This window comes from Bubalus bubalis, chromosome 1, assembly GCF_019923935.1.
Source record: "Bubalus bubalis isolate 160015118507 breed Murrah chromosome 1, NDDB_SH_1, whole genome shotgun sequence".
Taxonomy (NCBI): domain Eukaryota; kingdom Metazoa; phylum Chordata; class Mammalia; order Artiodactyla; family Bovidae; genus Bubalus; species Bubalus bubalis.
Window position 1 is genome coordinate 98,103,171 of NC_059157.1, and position 23,715 is coordinate 98,126,885.

General features: G+C 41.1%; 1 protein-coding gene across 1 annotated transcript in view; it reads right to left on the bottom strand.

The window, feature by feature from the left end:
• The window catches only part of CD47 (CD47 molecule), a 66,837-nt gene extending 48,575 nt beyond the window's left edge, over nucleotides 1-18,262 (bottom strand). Inside the window, exons 1-2 of the mRNA XM_006052430.4 lie at nucleotides 18,039-18,262; nucleotides 5,390-5,737 (exon numbers count right to left, since the gene is read on the bottom strand). Coding sequence (XP_006052492.1) covers nucleotides 5,390-5,737; nucleotides 18,039-18,084 — 394 coding nt within the window. The 5' untranslated portion in view covers nucleotides 18,085-18,262. The remainder of the gene's footprint in view (nucleotides 1-5,389; nucleotides 5,738-18,038) is intronic.
• Between the last annotated feature and the right edge of the window lie 5,453 nt (nucleotides 18,263-23,715).

Sequence of the window (23,715 nt, forward strand, 5' to 3'; positions counted from 1 at the left end):
GCTGACCTTGCATGACTCTACCCCCTCCCCCATTATCCTCTATGCACAACTTAAGGTATAAAAACTACTTTGGAAAATAAAGTGCGGGCCTTGCTCACCAAAGCTTGGTCTCCCCATGTCATTCTTTCTCTTTCCTTTTCCTTTTCAGGCTGATCCCCTGGAGCACAAGGGCCCTCTGCGTTCACTTTCCTGCCTGGGCTTCTAAGACCCACTAGAGAAGGTGCCTAAGGTGGGGCACCTTCAGCTATTCGAGAGGGCGCCTGCGGCCTACGTGAACAGAGCAAGTCCTGTGCTGGGGCTTTATTGGCTTTCTGCGTAAACCAAGAAATATCAGCCTCTTTTCTCTCCTCTATTTTCTTAACTGCAAAATTCTTTCCTTATCTTTTTCTCTTTTTATCTATCCTTTCGCCAACGCCGTCCTCCCGAGGGAATCCCTGGATCCAGCCGGGGCTGGACCCCGGCAGACGACAGAGGATGAGATGGTTGGATGGCATCACTGACTCAATGGACATGAGTTTGGGTGAACTCCGGGAGTTGGTGATGGACAGGGAGACCTGGCATGCTGTGGTTCATGGGGTCGCAAAGAGCTGGACACCTGAGCAACTGAAGTGAACTGAACTCACGTATATGATCACTTTCCTGGTCGCTCAGTGGTAAAGAATCCACCTGTCAATGCAGGAGATGTGAGTTCCATCCCTGGATCTGAAGGAAATGGCAACCCATTCCAGTATTCTTGCCTGGGAAATCCTATGGACAGAGGAGCCTGGAAGGCTACAGTCCATGGGGTTGCAAAAGAGTTGGACACAACTTAGTGACTAAACAACAACAACTCCTTCAAATATATACAAGGTACACCTCCATGCACAAAGAACACATTTCCATAAAAGAAGATCACAATAAAATTTCTAACAATAAAATTCAAACCACATTTTTAGTGATGCTTTAGGATTGTGAAGGGGTTTTTTTGATGTATTGACTTGGCTAAGATATAATCCCTAGTTATTTAATCAAAGCCAGAATTCTAAGGTGGTTCCCAAACCCTGCCCCCTGCAAGCCTTTTTTTAAAAAACTCCTTCCCCTTGAGGGATGGGCCTGTGAACATGATGGATTTCATTCCCATGATTATGTTGTGTCACATGGCAAAGGGATTTTGCTGACTGTAAATTAAGGTCCCCAATCAGCTGACTTTGAAAAAGAGTGATTATTTTTGAGGGAGAGGAGGCAAACCTAATAAGACCTTAAAGGATCTGGATTGTTCTAGCCAAAAAAACCCCAAAAATCAACATGTGCAAAGGAATCAATAAGAAGAAGATCATTCTTAGCTGACTTTAAATATGGAAGAGGTTCTGGAGCAAGAATGGAGCAACCTCTAGGAACTAAGCGAAGCCCTCATCAGACATCCAGCAAAGAAACAGGGACCTCAGTTCTACAACCACAAGGAAATTAATTTTTCCACAACCATGTGTGCTTGGAACATACCCTGAGCTTCTGATGAGAACACAGCCTTCAAACATCTTGATTTTAGCCTCATAAGACTGAATGGAGAACCTAGTTATACCATGACCACAACTGTGATCTACAAAGTGGTGAGCTAATAAATGGGTGCAGTTTAAAGCTGCTACATTTGTGGTTGTTTGCACATGCACTAGAAAACCAACACAAGGATCTCAAAATGCCTTCATGTCAACATTAGGAACATAACATATTTCATGTTGATAATAACGGAAATGGCAACTTTTCTAAACTTGAACAGACCTTTTAAAACAAAACCCTAAGAGCTTACTCAGAAAAAAAGTAAAGATTTATGCTTCTAAGTTTTTGAATCACTATACTATACATACAAATAAGAGTAACACATTGTATAACTATTATTATTTACATTTAGTAATTTGGTTGTTTACAAGATGTTTTCATAGCAACCATATACAGTGGTAGTAAACATACTGGTTTTAAAGAAAGACAAAACTAGGTTAAAATCCTGTCTATGACACTGATTTTGAACAAGTACTCAAAATCTCTTACTTCATGTGTTAAATGGTAAGACTGATAACTAACTCCCAGAGTTCTTAAATTAAAGACACAATAAACATAAACTACTTGGTATGTGCTCTTATAAGATTATTTTACCATGGTACTGTACTATCACTTCCCTGAAATCAGGGATTTCGCCTTAGTCATCACTGAATCCACTGTGCCCAGGACACTGCCCAGCACACAGGAGGTGCTCAATAAATCTCTGGTTAAGTAAGCAAGACATTTTGAGAAAGACTTTGATGAAATGGTCCGCATTTAGCGGGTAAAAACAGAGGGCCTGACAGGTTGACTTTCTTATCCAAATTTTCTTGAACTAGAAAATAAAAATGCATATAAAAAGCTTTCTAAATTTGAGTCCTGTGCTTTGTCCATGGTACCATATTATACATAGGCACCAGAGGTATATAAAAAAAAAAAATATATATATATATATATAAAAGATTTTCTATATATTTGACAGTAGTTCTAAAATACTGTACTTAAAAGTATGGCACAAAGAATGGCCACCTTAATTCACATTCTACTAAGTATAATTCTCTATGACACAATTTCAGTTCCTCATCTGTGCCTAAAAAATTGGTTTCTATTACCTAAATCCCCAATGTCCATATAAGGGCAAGTTCCATGATCACAATACATTTGTATTCCACTGTAACAGTCCTGCTCCAGTTAACTTTTTGTTGGAAGAAGGTTCTTTTTTTTTTTCCCCAGTAAAAAATGGATGCAAAACAATGATATGACAACAGCAGACGCTAGCAAGGATGTGAAGAAATGAGATCACTCATATGTTGCTGACGGGGTGTCAAATGGACCAAGCACTCTGGAAACCAGTTCGATGGTTCCCTTAAAAACTAAGCATACACATGCAAACAACCAAATAATCTGTACTTATTCAGAGAGGTGAACACTATGCCCACCTAAAAAACCTCTACATGATTAATCCACTGCAACTCCAATTGTAATAGCCAAAAACTGGAAACACTCAAGATGTCCTAAAACAGGTGAACAGTTAAACAAGCTGTGATATGCCTATACCATGGAATATTACTGAGCCAAAAAACACAGAAAGAGAACAAACTGATACAGGCAACAACTTGGTTAGATCTCAAGGGCACTGTGCTGACCGAAAAAAGCCAGTCTCAAAAGATTACACACCGTATAATTTCATTTACATAACAGCGCTAATGTGACAAAACTATGGACAAGGAGAACAAATCAGTCCTTGCCAGGTTAGCGTGAGGGAGAGCTCTGTGCTAAAGAAATCGTTCTACATCCTGATTGCAGTGGTAGTTACACAAATATACATATCACAAAATGACAAAGAAATATCCACACATTGTACCACTGTCAACTTCCCAGTTTTGTTTTTTTTAAAGTTACACAAGATTTAAGCATTAGGGGTAACTGAGCAAAGAGTACACAGCACCCAGCACTGTTCTGTATTATTTTTGTGAATCTTTTATTTCTGTGAACTTCCTGTGATTCTATAGTTATTTCAAAAAATAAACAATGAGTGCAAAGCCAAATGTCTGAGACCTCTGGTAGAATTTTATACATTCTCGCCAATGAATACTTCCTCAATGAATACTTCCTCCAATGAATACTTCTCTCCAAACAATACTTCCTCATTTGAATGGCCCCAAAGTAAACATAGTTCATATTTTTATAGGGTACTTTGAAAATAAAGAAAAATAAAACAATCACAGACACACAAAATTATAAACTTTCTCTTCATCTCCAGATGCTGGTATTCCTTTCCCATTCATCTTCATTCCATCTCCTGGCCTTTTGAGTCTCATATCTTGAGATTACCTCTCGGTGACCTACACAACTACCAAATGATTGATCCCTATGTCTTGTTTTTTCATTCCAATGAAACTGTACATTCCTTCAGAAAAAATTTCAACTAGATATTAGATTATGCAATTCCAGATTCGACCCCCTGTTGAAAGGTATACTTTAAAATAAACAAAACAAAAAAAGCTCTTCAGCCTAAATTACTACAAATTAATACAAGTTACAATGTAAGAGAGATTTCTGAGCAGAAAAGCCTTCCAGATTCTGCTAGCCTACTCTAAGCCATCTCTCAACCTCTCCTCATGGTGCAAGAATCCCTCTTACAACTGCAGGCCAGCTTCACAGCTTGACACCATCCTTTATAAAACAAACATCCAAAGAACACAATTCACAACTGTAAAGCACTTCAGTTCACATAGTGCTTGTACACAAGGGACCTCATTTGGTGCTCATCAGACTGTTAGGATAAGACATAAAGGCAGGAATCTATCTTCATCCCCATGTTAGAGATGAGGCAACTTGACTTGGCAAAGTAACTTCTCAATAGCATAAATGTGAACAGTTAAGTTGCAGAATAGGGGATATAACCTGGATCTGCTGATTTCATAATACTAAGCAATGTCAAAGGATTCTATCAACCCAAGCACCTCATTGCCAGTGTGGTAACAGACATTTATTAATGGTAAATGCAAGAAGAACAGAGGCAAATAGTGGATCCAATGGAACTGATCTGAGTCCAGGAAAAGAGCAGATTCTCAAAATATGGTCTAATCCTGAGATCAGTAATATAGCTAGCAATTCTAAATAGAGATTTTAAAACAGAAAGCTGAAATGTACCTCTGTGTGGCTGAAGAACTTAGCTGGCACTGCAAGGAATAGGAAAGAAATGAAAACTTTTTACTCAGCTAACTTTACTGCTTTATGCAACTCACCAACTCAGAAATGGCAGGATCGTGCTACTATAATCAAAGCTGAATTTAAATATATTAAATTGAATCCCTAGCTCTCCCACATCTTAGCCAAGGTGGGGAGGGGGGAACAACACCAAAGCAAGGCTAAGCACAGGAAATCTCAAGGAATCAGCTATGATAACATGATTTTTAATATTCTTATTCTCCTCCTAATCTGTTCTTTCCAGAGGAAGCATGTTTGGGACTGGGCAACCCTTGATCAAAGTGTAAGGTTAAAAAAAAAAGGTGAAATAATTGGGAAAAAGGCTTGAAAATTAATCACATGAAAGAAAGTACTTCTGATGGCAGCAAACAAAACCTCAGAGGAGATGACCCCTGGACTGCTCCCTGCAAATGTCACAGTCCTCAGACCTAAAGTTTGAGGACCATACAATGCACAAATTATCAACCAACAAAGGAGATTTATTGAGAAAAGGAGAAGAGCAAATAAGATAAAACTCACGATCTTAATGCTGCTAAACACTCCAACATTTAGTATTAATAGTATGCTTTTTGATTCAAAGAAGTTCCTAGCCCCATTTTACCCTCCTTTAACAGGATCATGTTGCTGCAGAAGAAATAACAGGGAAACTTTATAGAAGTCTTACCAACACGATATTTTAGTTCTATGATGGTTTCCCCTTCTCTGCTCAATTCCGTTACTTCGCAAGTGTAGTTTCCTAAGACGGCATCACTCTTAGCCATCTTCAAAGAGGCAATGCCACGCAGTAATTCTGATGGTGTGATTTTTGCACTAGAAAAGTTACTGCTGGACTTGGACATCCGCTGACTTCCATCAAAGATGAAAATGTTTTCTCCTTTAAATTTCCATCTGACATACAATTCAGTAATGTTCTTCGTCTCCACATTATTAACAAAACATGGGATGACAACGGTTTGATTGCAAAGGGTATATTCTACCGATTTGATTACATTAAATATTAGTTGAGCTGAACCTGGAAAAGAGAAATAAAATTGTTTCATTTCATACAGAACACTATGAGATCTTAGGTATGTTACAAATTCTTAAGATAAAGAGAAGTGCTTCTATTGTTCACTTAAGCAAGTGAGCAACTATAGAGAAGATGGGTGAAGTGAAAAGAACAAATTATTTTAATATTAATGTGCTCAGCTGATAGACAACACTGTACCTCTTCTTTATTCATTCCCTCTAACACAAAATATACATTCTCATGTATCCTGGGAATAAACTCAGCAACTGTGTTAGAACATGCAGATGTAGTATCTGGCTTTGGAAACTCTGAAGCTTGTGCATTCTGATATTTAAAGAAAAATACTTACTTTACTATGAGAAAATTTTTAAATTGAAAGTAAAACCAAATAATATATTCAGTCTCAACTTCTATACATTTTCTCCAAATAGAACTTGCTAAACTGATAGGAAGTTTATTTCTATGCCTAGGTTGCATTTCCAAAAAAGGTAGCAGGCTCCACTGTACTTAAATATAAAAAGTAAATCACATGAATCACATCACATCTTTCCACTAGAATGGTAAGCCTTAGAATGCTAAGGATTAAGGAAAAAAAATATTCTCTACAGCTATTTTCCCATTGCAAGATACAGACAGCCACAGACATTCAGTATGCATGTATCATAAAGGATTATACACAATTGAATGGCATTTTCCCACTCCCACATTTCACTGAAACTAAGGAACAACTTCCAAATATATTACAGGCGTCCTTTTCTTCTAGAAACCACAAACCACCCAAAACAAAGCTAAGATGCAAGCTGAAACCAAGAACGGATACTACTAATAAGTAGCATGTATCAGATCAACTCTTTTCAATAGTATAAACTACTGGTTGTTGCCTTATAAAAGAGAGGTTGAGAAATGGGTCCCCTTTCATGTGGAATGTGCAAAAATGTGGACAAACTGTACTTGTCCTCCATATTCTTCAGCCACTTATGACTTCTTTCATGTAAGCAGTGAGTTGGTGTTTCCTTTCAAAAAAGGATTGACAGATATAAATAAAACCTTAGGTTTAATTGTTCATCTTTAAGATTTTTCCTTTATCAGGGGCACAGGATATTATTACTCTAGGAACATAATTACTCTTCAATAAATGCCCACTGAATTGAATGCTGGGCTGCTGCATGGAATATGAACTGAACAATGCTCAGAAGCCTGAGAACAAATCCCATCTCTTGTCTGTCACTTTTCAGGGTGCAACCTTAAGCAATTTGCTTAACTTTCTATGCCTTGGTTTACTCTCTATAAGTAAGAGGATCAAAAAATGAACACTGGGCTGCTTCACAGAATTGTGCATGCTAAGTTGCTTCAGTCATGTCCGACTCTCTGTGACCCTATGGACTGCAGCTTGCCAGGCTCCTATGTCCACGGGATTCTCCAGGCAAGAATCCTGGAGTGGGATGCCACGCCCTTCTCCAGGGGATCTTCCTGACTCAGGGATCGAACCTGCATCTCTTGCGTCTCCTGCAATGGCATGCAGGTTCTTTACTACTAGCGCCACCTGGGGAGCCCCTCACAGAATTGTGGTCGGCATCAATGGAGAAAACATTGGTAAGTGCTCTGTACTGTGCTATAAATATGTAAGGTCATACTATTAAAACTAGGCACTCCAGCATCTTAATGTAATGCTCTGGACCTTCTCTGACTGGCAGGTCTAAACATTTCTGGGAACTGCAGTCTAAATCAACCCTGTGGTCATCCACAGTTCACCTTCCCCCAGTTCTCTCCATTTCTAGCCACCTAAGTATCAGGAAGCTCCAGACAAAACCTGGACTTCCAACTGCATTCTTCAAAACACTGGAGTTATGAATTACTTCCCCTGAGAAATAAGCACTGGGTGGAGACTATAGAGTGTACAAGGACAGAAGAAAGTGGTTATGATGCTGGAATTAGAAAGGAAGGAAAGTGTCAGAAACTATGGTCAATGATTTTGAAACGGACTAAAAGATTACCGGGAGTCCTTTCAACGGGCTGCTGGGCCTTATCAGACAGATCCATTTGGAATAACTCTATAGCAGCCTGGGCCTCTTGCCAAGACTAGGCTGTTTTTACAGTTTTGTAAGATGTAGGAAACTGATGGTAATGCAAATGATTCATATCCATAGAGATACAAACAAACTTTGTTCTGCAGTTGATTTGGACCTGTTAGAAGAGAGGAATTTTTTTAAAAATGACGTTTTAGGGACTTCCCTGGCAGTCCAGTGGTTAAGACAGTGCTTCCACTGCACGGGGCATGGGTTTGATCCCTGGTTGGAAAACTAAGATCCCACATGCCACACAGCATGGCAAAAAAAAAAAAAAAAAAAAAAAAAGATTTTATTGCCCTGAGGATACTGACCAACTTTGCATCTATCCACAGATTCATTTCACCATTCCTGACTGCCTATATGTACATGTGTCTATTCTTTCAATTCTTTTTTTAAATTAATATTTATTTGACTGCATTGGGTCCTTAGCCACAGCATGCAGGATCTTTAATTGTGGTGTGCAAATTCTCAGTTGTGGTATATGGGATCTAGTTCCCTGACCAGAGATCAAACCTGGGCCCCCTGCACTGGGAGTGCAGAGTCTTAGCCACTGGACTGCCAGGGAAGTCCCTTCCAATTCTCTTTTAAAACCAAGATGGTTATACCATCTTGTTGGTTTGCTTGTTAACTAATGTGTGAAATAAAAACTTAGACACATGAGCATTTCATATTTGTTTGAGTCAAACTATACCTCTTAAAAATTATCCTTTAATTAAAGAGATACAAGTGAAGAGCTAAGTTACCTCAGCAAACTTTTTTAGAAGCGACGGGGAAGCCTGGTGGGCTGCCTTCTATGGGGTTGCACAGTCAGACACGACTGAAGCGACTTAGCAGCAGCAGCAGCAAGTGAGTACAAAGTGGTCAGCAAGCACTCAGTGACTTTATAACTTGTGTTTGGAAAATGAATTTTCTAAAGCATACAGAAAGCACTGATTCCACTGCAGTATTTGTTGTAATATCAATACAGCCCTTTTTATAGCTGAAGCAATTTAAGTTTAATAAATGCTGTCAATAAAATTCAAAGTGAAATTGATCTGGATCAACTATAATTTGAATAATCCTTGCACTAACAATTAATAAATACAGTCCAAAAATGTTGCTTCATCAGCTGTTAACTACAACTTCACCCTCTACAAACATTTGTTAAACAGCTATTAAGCAGTGAAATTATTTGATTTGGTTTTTCTCTATTTTGCCTACTGCCTTCTGATGAAACAGCAAAGTGAAGAAAGGATCTAAAATATACAGAGCAAATAAAGGATCATATAGATAATTATCATGAATAAGTAAATTCTGAATAATCAAGAAATGCCTACAGCAGTCTAATCAGATAGAAGTATAACCATTGATAAGTATAACCATCCATGATGCTGGAGTTACAGATAAATTAACAAATGAAATGGGGAAATTAACATATCAAATGCCAAAAATATTGGACCTTACAACTTCTATGAATACAAACTGCCAGCTCAAACCATCTCATCTGATCTGAAACACTTAACAGGAGGTGAGGATACAACAATGAAAAAAATGTAGGAATCATCTTTAAAAAACTTAGAATTCTCACCTGGGGGACTGATGAAAGTGAAAGTAAAAGTCTCTCAGTCGTGTCCCACTCTTTGTGATCCCATGGACTATACAGACCATGGAATTCTCCAGGCCAGAATACTGGACTGGGTAGCCGTTCCCTTTTCCAGGGGATCTTCCCAACCCAAGAATCAAACCTAGGTCTCCTGCATTGCAGGCGTATTCTTTACCAGCTGAGCCACAAGGGAAGCCCTGGGGGACTGATATATACTTTTTATAACCCAAGGTTGTTAAGTGCTTTCTTTCCTATATGAACAAAGTGCTATGGATGGGCAAGAGAGTAATTAGTCTTTAGACTTATAGGAAAATGTTTGTTGCTACTACAGGAAAAACAGAAGACTATCATAGACTCTGTCCATTTATTTAAGCCTTCATTCTTTTACCTTTTCACATGTTCCATGGAAAATTTCTCTCCTTTAGAACAACTCTGAAAATACTCTCCTTTTGTAAGAGCTTATCCAATACTCTCCAAAAGAGCCCTCCCTTCCTAATTACTTCAAATTGAGTCCTCCAGATAAGAAACCAGAAGCTTCCAATACTTCCCCCTGGACATTCTCCTGCTGCCCTGCCTATCCACACCTCGCTTCCCCTCACTTCTTCCACTTCAGAAATGAACTCCTTCACTTGAGAGCTAGTTTCCATTTCTGTCTCCATGCTCATCAATATCAAGGACTTCCCCTAGTTGTTTACCATCCTGTGACATCCCCCAAGTTCATTTACAATAAGTTTTTAAAATCTTTTTAAAATACTTGAATATCAGCCAATTGAAAAAAAAATCCTTTGTACTTGTCTCTCTCTTTCCTAGCATCTAGAAAGATAATCTAAATGCATTTCTTCATCTCTTACTTCCTACATCCCTGCTACCTGGCCTCCACCTTGCCTTCTTCACTACAACGGCTCTTGCCAACGTCGCCAATCATCCCATGAAAATGGAATGCACATGGTTCGCTCTCCATTTTGACTTCTCTACAGTTCTTGAGCCTGTGGGGAGCCCCTTTCTTGTCTCTTGGCTTCTGTATCTCTGAATTTCCTCCTAGTGCTTTCTCCACCTCATAGCAGCTTGCTTGCTTTACTGAAATCTATTCCTTGACTCACAATACATATTAGGTTGCTAAGGACTTCCTACCAAGCCCTGACCCCCACCCCTCCCCACTCCAGCATTCTCCCTAACTCCAGGTTTTAACTACCCACACATTTTATTAACTAGGTTCCGCCTTTCTCCTTAGCTGCAGAGCTTGAGAAGACAACCATGTACTATGTGTTTCCACTTGGATATACTACAGTTACTTCAGAGTCAACATGAACAAAAATCTATCTACTTTCTGCCTACATTCATCCCAAATCCTCACCTCCCTAAAGTACTTTTTATTATCTAGCAGTCAAGCAGACCTAGAGAAGAATCATGCTAGATTCTGCCCTCTCCTCAGCCAGGCGAGTTCTGGGTAGGCTCAACCTATGTAACTGCTCCTAAATCCAATGTCTGCTATATGAATTAACTAGACATTCATCATTTCTGCCTTGAACTATTGCTGCAACCCCTAACTAGCTCCCTGCCTTCAGCCTCAAAGTTTCCCCATCCCAGACATGCATTTTGCACAGTTCCCAAAATAACTGTTCCAAACACAAATGTGCACTCCTTTGCCTAATATACTTTAACAGCACCCCTTCCCCCACTTTCAGGCTAAATTCAAGTGCATTATCATGGAATACAAACCAAGTCCTTCAGGATCCTGTCCATCCTCACCTCCTACACTCTCTTATTTCCCAAGTAAGCTTCAATCATAATGACCTAGCAATTCCCAGATATGCAAATGTACTCTCATCTCCAGGCCTTTCCCCACTCATACAAGCTGTTACCCAGCCTAAGGAGGCCCATACCTTTCACTGGAGGTACAAGTAAGAGCACACACTTGGCTCAAGACTTAGCACTTCCTAGGTGTATAACCTTAGGCAAGTTACTTAATTTCTGTATCTCAGTTTCCTCACCTATAAAATGTGACCAGTGATCATGTACACCTCATAGAGATTTTGTTGAGATTTAACGAGATAATGAACATGGAGTTCCTGCTGCAATGCCTTTCACTTACACAGCAAACGTTCAATAAATGGCAGCTACAATTCACTAACTTTGGCTCTTCCTGAAGGCACAGCTGAGATGTTCAACCCAGTCCCCATCATTGCTACTACTCAACTCTATTCTTCCCTCCGTACTGCTCCTATTCCCCCCGTTCAAGCGCTGTTGCTCAGTTCCAAATTTTGTAACTACTGTTTTACTCTACTGATTTCTCCATTAGGATAAAAAGGTAGAAACACAAGGACAATGTATTCATTTGATATCCTGTGGATCTAATTCAGGGTCCAGCCAGTAGGGCTCAATACATTCCTCCTGAATGTAAAAATTTAAAGTATGAATCCCATGAAAAGAAAATCTAAATATCATATCAGGGAAGATTCATTCTTCTTCCTTATTTCAAGAGACTCCTCCACTGTTTCTTACTTCTATAGCCCTAATTGTAGTATTATGAGGCTACATATTTTAATGAAAAATCTAAACCAAGTTGGATGCAGATTGGATGGAACAGTTCCTTTAAAATCACTTGACATCTCTAAGAATGCTCCTCCTACAGGGCGGTGTTTAAACTGGATGAGTTGCAATGTCCTAGAAAAGGAAGGGCTTTTCAGGCCATAACAAGTACAGAGGAATACAGAAAGAATACCCGAAGGGCAATGATTATTCAAGTGAACTCCAGGAAAAGGGGCTGGAAAAGATGATTAAGACTTACTGTAAAGGCTTCCTTGAATGTCATTGTGGGAAGTCTGGAGCTGATAACCGAAGTAATGGCAAACCACTCAGACTTAATGACATTAAAAAAATAACAATAACACAGCAGTATGAAGGGTGAATTGAGGACAGGAAGAGCTTTGGGAAAGGAGATTCATTAAAAGATGGCTGCAATAATCCAGGAAAATGACAAGTGAAGAGAAGGCCAAAAATAATAGTGAAAGAACAAAAAAAGCAAACGGACTAAGTCAGATGTGAGAGGTAAAGGAGAAGAAGCAAGAAGAATTACAGTTATTAACTAAAATGGTATGTATAACTATTTAGATTGTGGATTAACTATACAGTAAAGATACTTAGGAGATTCAGCAGTAAATATTCTTTCAATATTCAATAGTCTGAGTATTAAAAGTACCAGTGGCACACTGAAATGGAGATGTCCAGTAGATCCCAGGATATGTCAATGTGGATTTAAGAAGAAAGGTCTGGGCTACAGAGACTTGGGAATTACCAAGAATATAGCTGGTAACTGAAACTGTGAGCATAAACAAGATCACTCAGAGAGTCCCTGCAAACAGAGCAGGTACCAGAGAATAAAATGCTGGGGAATATCAATATTTATGGAGCAAATAGTTAAAAAGGAACAAACTAAGGATGTGAGAAAAGAGGTGAAGTAGGTGAGGCAGCAAATAACACCACTGCAGACACAATGGAAGGGTCTTAACTATGGACAAAATAGATGTTAAGCAGGGTGAGTAAAAAAAAAAGAAACCTCTAGATTTAAATTTTCATTCTTAGCTTCTTTATCTGCAGCGATGTAGCAGACGAGGGACTGGAGTCAGACTGCGTTTGGGAAGTGAAGGGGAGGGGAGAAAGAAGAGGCAGTGATTCTCTATGAATAAATTTGGCAGTATAAGAAAGCAGGCTTCCTTCGTGGCTCAGCTGGTAAAGAATCCGCCTGCAATGCGGGAGACCAGGGTTGGAAAGATCCCCTGGAGAAGGGAAAGGCTACCCACTCCAGTATTCTGGCCTGGAGAATTCCATGGACTGTTTAGTCCATGGCGTCGCAAAGGACTGAACGACTTTCACTTTCACTTTTGTGGGCTTCCCTGCTGGCTCAGATGCTGCCTGCAATGTGGGAGACCCAGGTTCTATCCCTAGATCAGGAAGATCCCCTGGAGAAGGGAACGGCAACCCACTCCAGTATTCTTGCCTGGAGAATCCCATGGACAGAGGAGGCTGGTGGGCTATAGTCCGTGGGGTTGCAGAGTTGGACACAACTGACTGAGTAACACACACAAGAGAGCAGAGAAAGAAGGCAATAATGGAAAGAGCATGGAACCGCTCTTCTTGTTTGTTTTTAATATGGAGTCAAACTTGAGCATGTCTTCAAACTAAGATGAAGGAATCAATGAAGAGGGAAAGATCTAAGGTACAAGACTGAAGGATTAAGGTGATCAGGCAGGTCTCCAAAATGGTGGAAGTGCAAGACCTGTAGACAGGGGGGGTCCTTCCTTGGAAAGGTGAATAGGGGCACTTCCGACACTGGGTGAAGGAGGAGAATGAAATGAATGTTGTCTAAGATATTACAGACAAGTTTAGTAATGGTGGGTGGGAAGTTGAAAGAGTCCACACCACACATCACTATTTTCTGCAGCAGAGTAGGAAGTTAATTATTTGTTCAGGATGGATGATCAGGAATGGGGTAAGAAGCCCCAGCAGTCACTAAGGTAAATGAAGCAAAGCTCATGAGTCAAGACACTTGCTAGAAATGAATCCATCTAATTTCTGCCATCAGGCTTGGGTTCTGGTATGAAGAACTGGAGTCTCAAACTGAATCAGGTTAAATTTAGGGTCAAAGCTAGGATTTAGTCAGATCTCTCCTCAACAGAGACCAAATAAAGTCAGGTTTTTAAAAAGGCAGGTGTCCACAGGTGTTTGGTTCTGACTCAAACTGATCTCCCACTGGGGTTTTAAATGGTCCCTATAAGAACAGAAGTAGTCAACTTAGAGTTATAAGGCCCAGGGCAGTTTAAAGGCAGTAACATCCACAATTACAGCCTTTTCAAGCACTTAAAATATATTAAGTACTATTGAGGTATAAAAACAAAAAAATCCCTTCTCTTTATAAATTACATTTAAGTTATTAAGAGGCATACAGTCTGAAATTTGTCTGTATGCCCAAGAAGGCCTTGCAAATGCTTAAAGCATAACATGGGTTCATACTTACTTGAAACAGAATAAGCGATGTTGACAGGCCCTGCACTTCCCCAATCCCTTGACTTACTGTTTAACTTGTGTGTGTGTGTGTGTGTGTGTGTGTGTGTGTGTGAGTCGCTCAGTCATGTCTGACTTTTTGCAACGCCAACAGGCTCCTCTGTCTATGCAATTCTCCAGGCAAGAATACCGGAGTGGACTGCCATTCCCTTCTCCAGGGGATCTTCCCAAACCAGGGACTGAACCCAGGTCTCCCACATTGCAGGCAGATTCTTTACCATTTGAGCCATTAAGTTCAAATATGCACTTAATTTAAATCCGAATTTAAATCTCAAACCCTGGGATTGGCCAGATTCTGATGGCTCAGTGTTAAGTAATCGACCTGCAATGCAGAAGACACAGGAGATGAGGGTTCAATCCCTGGGTCCGGAAGATGCCCTGGAGGAGGAAATAGCAATCCACTCCAGTATTCTTGCCTGAAAATTCCCATGGATGGAGGAACCTGGTAGACTACAGTCCATAGGGTCGCAAAGAGTAGGACACAAATGAGCAACTGAGCACACACACATCATGGAGATGGAATAAAATATTCAGAGCAGGGTGCAGCTTCTAATTCCTGTTTCAACTCCATGTAACCACAGAGAATGAAAATCCAGACTCTACTGTCTTAGTCTAGGTATATCACAATCAAATTTCCTGAGTGCTCTATACATTTTTTTCACTTTAGTACTACAATGTGTTTAGCAAAACTGATTCTACACTATCATTCTTGTTCTTTTATCATAGAAGAAATATCAGCACTAGTACACAGAGTGAAATTTGCTTTCTCACAGCCCAAGAGTGTATTATATTAGGCTGAGCCACAAGATACAGAAATTTTTTTCTTGTATAAAAAGGTATGACAGCAAAATAAGCTAAAAGAGGGGTAAAATGGTTACATGAAAACTATGTCTCTAAAAGAAGATGAATGTATTAAAAAAAATGACGCCTATTCTAGCTAGAGTTGATTTAATATTAAGGAATGCAAACTTAGTTTTAATAATGCATTTTGGATTTACAATGTTTATCAATTTTGGGGAAACCACCTATTTCTCTATTTTAGAACCTGGCCTTTCAAATCTTCATTAACAACTCAGTGGCAAACATAAAACATCTGCCAAAATACAGATGACAGCATAAGCAAGTGTCCTAATAGTAGGCACTTAGCTCGATGCTTTAGCACCCTGCCTCTAGACTGCTGGGCGGCCCCGGAAATAAGTACATTTAAAGAGGCATTTACTTCCTTAAAATGGCAAATTGTGGTTCAAAGTAATGTATCTGTTAGGAGAAAAGAAAACATTTTTGTTTAAGCCAACTAAATTACTACTAGACTTAGACAATAAAAATGCTTTAAAATCATGTGTACCCGTGATTCTAAAAACTCACTTTAAATAAAGAAAAATCATTCAACCGCTGAAAAGACGGTTCCTATCAGTGTCATTATCTGAGTAACCTTTTATTTACCAGTTAGTGAATATCACTGAAACTGATGATGTGCTTTCAAACAACATATAATTGGACATATGGAGGAGGGAGGAGGAAAGGAGAATAGTAATAATTCATTCTGTATCTTGTAAACCAATACAGAAAACTGTATTTTGCCTGTAATTAAAAGGAATGGGCATTTTAAATAACTTTCTTTACTGTAAAGATCAACTGAATCTGTAGTGGCTACCAGGAAATAGCCTTTGACCACCAATCATTTATAAATGAAACCGAAAGCAAAATCAAACCTGAGTACAAATAAACATACAAATCCATGACTTCCTTACTCATTTGAGAATCTAAATTCAGCCTTCCAAATACTTGGGTTTACAAGTACTTGTGTTCTGAAATGTAACATTTCTTCCTACATGCTCTTTTAAAACTACATATTAAACACACATGCACAAAAATACATTATAGCTTATGACAAACACTATCCCTTCCTGTTTTATATTCAACACTTAACAACTCAAATGTATAATATCTCTGTTTTGTTTTGTTTCTTAGGTCATTATTAACTAAGTACAATAAAAGACCATAAATTCTGAATTCTAAGACTCTGTAGGGACTTGAGCATATTAATATTGTATGTAAATGAAAGCTAATCATACGTGATCATACCTATTACTAAAGGAGGCCTAACCATTTCTATCCTCAAAAGTACCATTCTAGCAGTTCTTTCTAATCTACTTGAAAATAGGACCCTTGTTTTTAAAACAGTGCATGATTCACATTTTTTTATGCTTCAAACTAGCTTTGAGACCACCGGTCTGATTTAGTAATATTTTATTAAAAATTCATTACCGGGTTCAGTATAAGGCTTTCCGATCATACAACAGGTTTCTGAAAGCAGTATTATCTGAGCTATGATGGTAACGGGAAACAAGATGTTAAGGATGATAACAGAAAACACTACCTTACCTAGTATCAACCCTTTAGATAACAGAGATTGATTATTAAGAGCTCCAACATCCCAGGAGGTTTCACAGAAGGGAAAGAAGCTAAGTCGGGACATAAGGGCATTTTGTAAACAGCTTGAAGTCACAAGCCTTCACAAATGGTAGAGGGAGGGTAATAACCCATTTAAAATCTAATTAATTTAGCATTCCAGAATTAAATGTAACAACTGCTTGATACTACTACTCTAACTCAATTCTGAATTTTACAAAAAGTTCACAACAGAATGTATAGATATGAAGCATGACAGGCACTATAGAGCCACGAAAATTCCTATTCCTTCCTCAGTTTTTACAGGCGAAGCACACGTTCTAAAAAAGCGAAATGGATTCCAAAAGCTTGGGGGGCCAAAATGTCTTTGGCGTTGAAAGACACCAAATCCCACTCTACCGCAAATGTGTTTTGACTAGAGGTTACTATCTTCATACTTGAAGCGAAATCTGGATTACTTTTAAAACGGTTCCCCTAAATAATGTAGGAAAACTTGAACGCGCAATTTAGAACGCGTATTGAAGTGGTTGATGGTGGTGGGGCGTGGGGGTAGAGTTTCCACCCAGTAAGCTATATTCCTAGGGTTAAAAAAAAAAAAAAAAAAAAAAGCCAGAGAATCTTCTGATTAAACGCTGGGTTGGAAATGAAACTTAATTGTGTCCTTTACGTCCTCTTAACTCCTATGTTCGTGTGGGAGGGCAAACGGAGGAAACCCCTTCTAGCAGACTTTGCCAAAATGCGTACTTGCATCACAAGAGGCTGGGGCCCTCCTACTCTCCTTCCTTCAACCCCCAAAACGTTTAAAGCACGGGGAGGGACGGGTACCCTAACAGCTGCCAACCCCTCGCCTCCGATCGTGCCCCTTCTCTTCAGAGCTAATTTTTGCGCGAGGTGCACGGTTGGAGTCTTCCTCGGTGGTGACAAACAGGGGAGGATGTGCCCCGCTCTCACCCAGGGGTAAGAGGAAGAGGAGGGAAAGGAAGAAAGGAAGGGGGTGCCGATTACCCGCTGGGCCCTACCGCGTCCGCACCCGGGGCCTTGCACCCGTGCAAGGGCCCGCTCGTCCCGCGCCCCGGCCACCCTCTTCAGGGAGCCGCCGGGCCAGCCGGGACGCAGCCCACACACACGCGGGGGAGCCTAGACACAAGCTGTAGAGAACCAAGAGCTAGTGACCACTCACCGCAGCGCACCGAGCCCAGCAGCAGAACCACTACCAGGGACCACATCTCCGCGCCCGCCGCTGGGTCGCCGCAGCCGCCGCAGGCGTCTAGAGCAGGCGCCGCAGCAGACACAGAGAGGACCCGCCGCCACCTCCTGTCACAGGCAGGACCCGCTGCCCAGGCTGCCTGGCTGGGCGCGCGCGCGCGCTCCCGCCCGCGCGGGCCGCGCACGCGCACTCGCCTCGCCTCCGCCCCGCCTCGGTGGCTGTTGACGCCGCGCCCTCCAGACTCGCAGCTCTAGTTCCCGCTCCCGTCTGCTCCCTGGCGGTGGCGCGCGCGGCGCTTCCCCGTCACGCCCCGCGGCCCCCGGCCGCCTCCTCTCACGTCAATGTCCACACACCGCCCCTCACCCCCCACCCGCTGGAGGCTGAGTGTGTGTTCTCCCGCTCACCCGGGACCTCACTGGACCTGTCCCTGTCTGCTGTTCCCTTTTATGTCCCTGGGGACCCCCTATCTTATCTCAACTGGTCCTCTCCTGCGTTCACGCCCAGACTCACGCTTCAGGAACCCCCTCCCCAGGCGCTGCTCCGAGGCGCTACCTCGAAGCCCACTTCCCTCTGGAGCCCACAATGGCTCGCCTCTCCCTTCATCCAACGTCCTCCCGCGCGATGGGACCTCCGCGGCTCCACACTTCTCACCCCTCTCCATTTCCCCCAAAGCTCCGCCGCCTGCAGTGGGAGCGTACACCACGTGGGGGCATCTCAACTTTTCCCCCGCCGGCAGCGAGCCCGGAGGGACCACGCCTAGGACAGGTCGCAGGCGGTCGCGTGTCCTCTGGGAACTTCCACTCGCTGCTCGTGGGCTGTCGGGCCTTCCGGGGTTCTCCGCGTCCCGTCTGCTTTGGTTTTCTCGGCCGCTCTCAGATCCTCCGTTCTTTTTCTCGCCTAGTTCTGTTGTGTTTTCAACCTTTGAAGGGGATTACTCAAGTTCCTTTCGTGGTGGTGAACACTTTGTTGTTGTTCAGTCTGTAAGTCCTGATACTGAAACCCTAGCAACCATCAGGGGTGGTCGCAACGGTTAGCAGAAGTATCCACGATGCCCTTCCTGCAAAGTCATTGGGCCTGGTTAGTTCCCTCGCAGTGGTCCCTCTTCTTTGCTGTTTGAGTTTACCTTGCTTAATGGGTTCAAAGTGTGTCTCCAAGCCACAGTGTGGACAAGGTCTTTGATTAGCTCTCTGAATCACACAGACCACATCATTTATACAGAAGCAAATTCCCTTTTAGAACTCCCTTTAACATTTACCCAAAATGATGAAAATGCTTGCTGAAAAGTCATGCTTGGTGACTACTGTATTGGCGTGCATATTGTCAACTTAAAAATTACATGCAATCTAAATGTTGAGGGTTAGGTTTTATTCAGCAGACATTTTTAGAAGGTAAGCCAGGGAGGGAACCTCTCAAGTAACCCTGAGAGAACTCCAAAGAGGCGAGGGGGGAGGAGCCAGGTTACATAGAAGCTTTGCAACAAAGGGCAGGTAGTCTGAACATGAGAAGGTTATTGTTAGTTAAAGAAATCCAGATATCCCAAGTTAAGGAATTTAGTACTTTTCTATGTATGGAAGGGACCACTTTTCCCTGGTGGTTCAGAGGTAAAGAATTTTCCTACCAAAAAAAAAAAAAAAAAGAATTTTCCTACCAATGCAGGAGACTGGAGTGCAATCTATGGTTTTGATCAGTGGATGGGGAAGATCCCCTGGAGAAGGAAATGGCAACTGGTTTCCAGTATTCTTGCCTGGGAAATTCCATGGACAAAAGAACCTGCTGGGCTGCAGTCCCTGGGGTTGGGTAACAAAGAGTCAGACACAACTTAGTGACTAAACCATAACAACTGTGTATGGGAAAATGCAAGAGTCTGGGCTCACTGAAATCATTCCTTTTATAGGCATCATAGCTATCTGGGGCCAGCATCCTGTGTTTTCATTCTTGAGCTTCCTTTCCCCAGGGCTCATAATAGAGTTTGGCTATAGTCTACTGGCTACTAGATAGCAGGTATTCTTCTACCTAAGTTCCCTTAGGGCTCACCTGCTCACCCTGGATGGGTGCAATCACTGATGATTGTGACATCTTGTGTACCAACCTGGTAGGAAGTATTCCATTTCTCAATATCCACTGCTCCCTTGGTTGTTTTTCACTCACCTGGTGGAAAACAAAAAATCTTCCCACCACAATATTCCAGTCCTCCAAATCCTCTACCCATGGTGTCTCTTTCATTGCATCCCCATAGTAATAAAATCCAGGAAATAAAATTACCACTCTCTGACCTTCTGTAGCATTGTGTTATATATACTGCATAACTTTCCCTTCGATTTGTGTGTGTGTGTGGGTGTAAATCTCTTCCCCACAGCATTATCCATTTTTTACAATCAGAGAGGATATATTAAGTATTCCCTTCTCCAAGACTTCCTGTTGAACTAGGCAAACAGAAGGGGTTTTAATAAACATGTAGATGTGACTTGAGGCAAGCATTGCTCCAGTGAAATTTGATTGTTTTTTAATGATTAAAAAAAGAATGAAAGAAAGAAAAAACAATTGCCTGGCAGATATCTTACTAAAACAATGGTTAATAATTATGATGGTAATGATTTGAATGACAGCTTTGACACCCTGAGGCTACCAAAGGGACTGATGGACTCTCCTCCAACTGCTGCTTCTGTGGATACAAAAGAATCATCCATCAGACTTTGAGCATTCAGGACATTGTGTATCACAGAGCAGCTGGTTGGCTAAATAAGGCTGTCAGCTGTCCCTGAGATCCACCAACCCCCCTAAAGCTAAAGAATGACTGGGAAGAACTGTCCCTAACCTTCAGAGGTGGAGATCAGTGATGCTCTGTTTTATTGTGGGAACTGCTGACGTCATGTGCTTAAGGTAGTTTGTGAAGAAAATGGAATAGCTTAAGTCAGGTGAATGAGAGGCCACCTGGGTGACCACTTCTGCTTTGGGAATCTGACCAGGATATGTTTTGATGGTGGGGCATGAGGAGGCCTGTTCCGGGAGAGATGATCCAAAGCAACCTACCTAAGTTTGATGATTTTCTCTTTGAGATAACCTTGGGCTCCTGTCTCTAGTATCTAAGCACCTCATATTTAACATTTTAACATTCCCTTTTAACATTTGCAAGCATTTTGAGGTGGGGGGGTGGATTTTGAGCTCATCTTATCTTTACATAAGGAGTTTTCTTGGATAGAAAGCAAAAGAATAATGCATAGAATGTTTTGAACAGAAGTAATACACATTAGGTATATTACCTAAATCTTCACAAGAACCTTGGAATGGGTTTTATGATCTTCATTTCAGTGACAAAGAAGCAAAAGGAAAGAGGGATGATGAGCACGTTGTCTATGATCCTTTGTGTCTAACTCACTTGCCTTCTTTTTCCTACTTTTTCTTTTCACTCTGTAACATCAAAGATGTTATAGTTTCCCCTTCGTAGGTAAATAAACTCACAAACCCAAACAATTGCTACCCTTTCTCATCATCATTACCCTTACAAATAAGGAAGGTGAACTGTGCTCAGGGAGGGGATGGTGGTTAGTCTGACTCCAAGGCCAGCGAAAATGTTCACAAGCTTCCCTTCTCAATTCATGGTCAGTTCCCCTTTCTTTCACTTTCTATCTTAACAGTATATCTACTTTTATCTTCCTCCCCAAACTATACCTACATCCTACCACATGGCCCATATTGTTAGGATATTATCTAAAAATTTGTGTTGATACAGTTATGTCCTTACTACAATTTTTCATTCAACTAGAACTTTTTTTGTTCCCATGTTGGTGTGCCATACTTGATCCTTGATACTTTGGAGAGTTAGCTCAGAACGGTACCTGCCTAACTGTGCAAGGCCTATAATTTGTGGAGGGCTAGATACATCTTTTTATGTAAGTGAACCTACATCAAATGATCCCACAGCAGACCAAAGCCCAGGATTCCCCCACTGTAAGTTCAGGGCCCCTTCTCCGTATTTTCTGTTGTTTGGTACATATCAGTTACTTTGTTATATTAAAAAATACCTGTTTGTGTTGCTTTCTTCCTGTTCAATAGTAACTCCTTCCTAAGCCCAATGAGGGGAGAGGCCACATGAGTCTTGTTCTCTGCTAGCCCCACTGCCTGGAACACAAGAGGTAATCAAAAATCGATCATTAAAATGATGAATGAAAGAATGATCAATAACCTCTCAAGGCCAGGAACTCTATTTTCTATGATTGTCTGGCAAAGTACCCATCAAAAGGGGATGCTCCATGAACTGCACTAATGAGCTAACCCTGATGTTTGTCTGGTACATCAGAGGCTTTTATCACCATTAAGTTCCATTTTGGGGCTTATCAGTCATCAAGTTAGTTGCCGTACATGATGAATATTATCTCTCTTAGTGTTTCTGAATATAATTTGAGAGGGGGAGCTATTTGTAATGAAGATTCTTGTATTTTTAACAATTCTGGCCAATGTGCTCCTAGCTAATTTTCATGCCCCGGTCAAGCGCTTTACACTCGTAACAGTGGACTTTTCCTTGCTGGGACTATTCTATTTTCAAGCTTCCGTGTTTCAGTCATGCTGTTCCCTCTGCCTCATGTGTCCTCCCCCACATTTTTTTTCCTTCTCTCTTCAAGCCAAAGAATTCCAACTCATCCTTCAAGACTAAGACCAAATTTTACCTCCTCTAAGTAGCTTTTCTCAACCTTATTTTTCCCTTTTCTCTTAACTCTCTCTGCCACTTTTAAGGTCTAATAACCTCTTCTATTTGTTCATGCCTCAATAAACATTGCGGCATGAAACAGTTGTGTTCATGACACAGTAAAATGTGTCAATATATATTTCTATATACCTGTCCTCTTCTATCATGCTATCAATGAAAAAAATGAAACGTTTCTGGGTCTATTTGTATCTCCAGGGTCTGGCACAGTGCCTGGTTGAGTTCTAAGGGTTCTGTGTGTGTTAAATCAATCAAGAGAACTCAGTGTGCTGCGTGTGTACAGAAACACCCCATAGCACACTGAAACACATTAGCCTAAGTGTGAGTTACAGCCGTGTACCACCAGCCAACCTTGGACAAGTTATATAATCTTTCTGAGTCCTATTTTTCCTTTCCTCGTTTTAAAAGTTAGATGACAAACTGATAAAAATAATAGAAATTAACTCTTCAAGTTGCCTTGAGAATTTAATAACACTTTTATAGCTACATAGAGCTGTGTACACAATAATCACACAATCAGTATCAGCTCTTAGGATTACAATCTTCTTATAGTGAGATGGGTCTCCTAGAAGGGCAGTGAAAAGTATTTCAAAAGGATCCCCAACTGCTGATCTGGAGCCTTGAAAAAGCAATGTAGTTGGTGAACAGTCTACAATTTTGACTTAAGCTAGAGGCACATGTCTGTGCCCAGTGGGAAGTCCTTAATCCTCTTGCTCTTCTGCACACTGTGTTGGTGATTGAATGCTGAGGAACCCTTGTCTCCCTCACCTAGCTCAGGGCCCAGTGTCCTAGGATGTTACTTCAATTTGACCCAGTTATTAAAGCTCAGGTGGTGGTTTAGTTGCTAAGTCATGTCTGACTCTTGTGACCCCATGGACTGTAGCTCACAAGGCTCCTCTGTCCATGGGATTCTCCAGGCAAGAATACTGGAGTGGGTTACCATTTCCT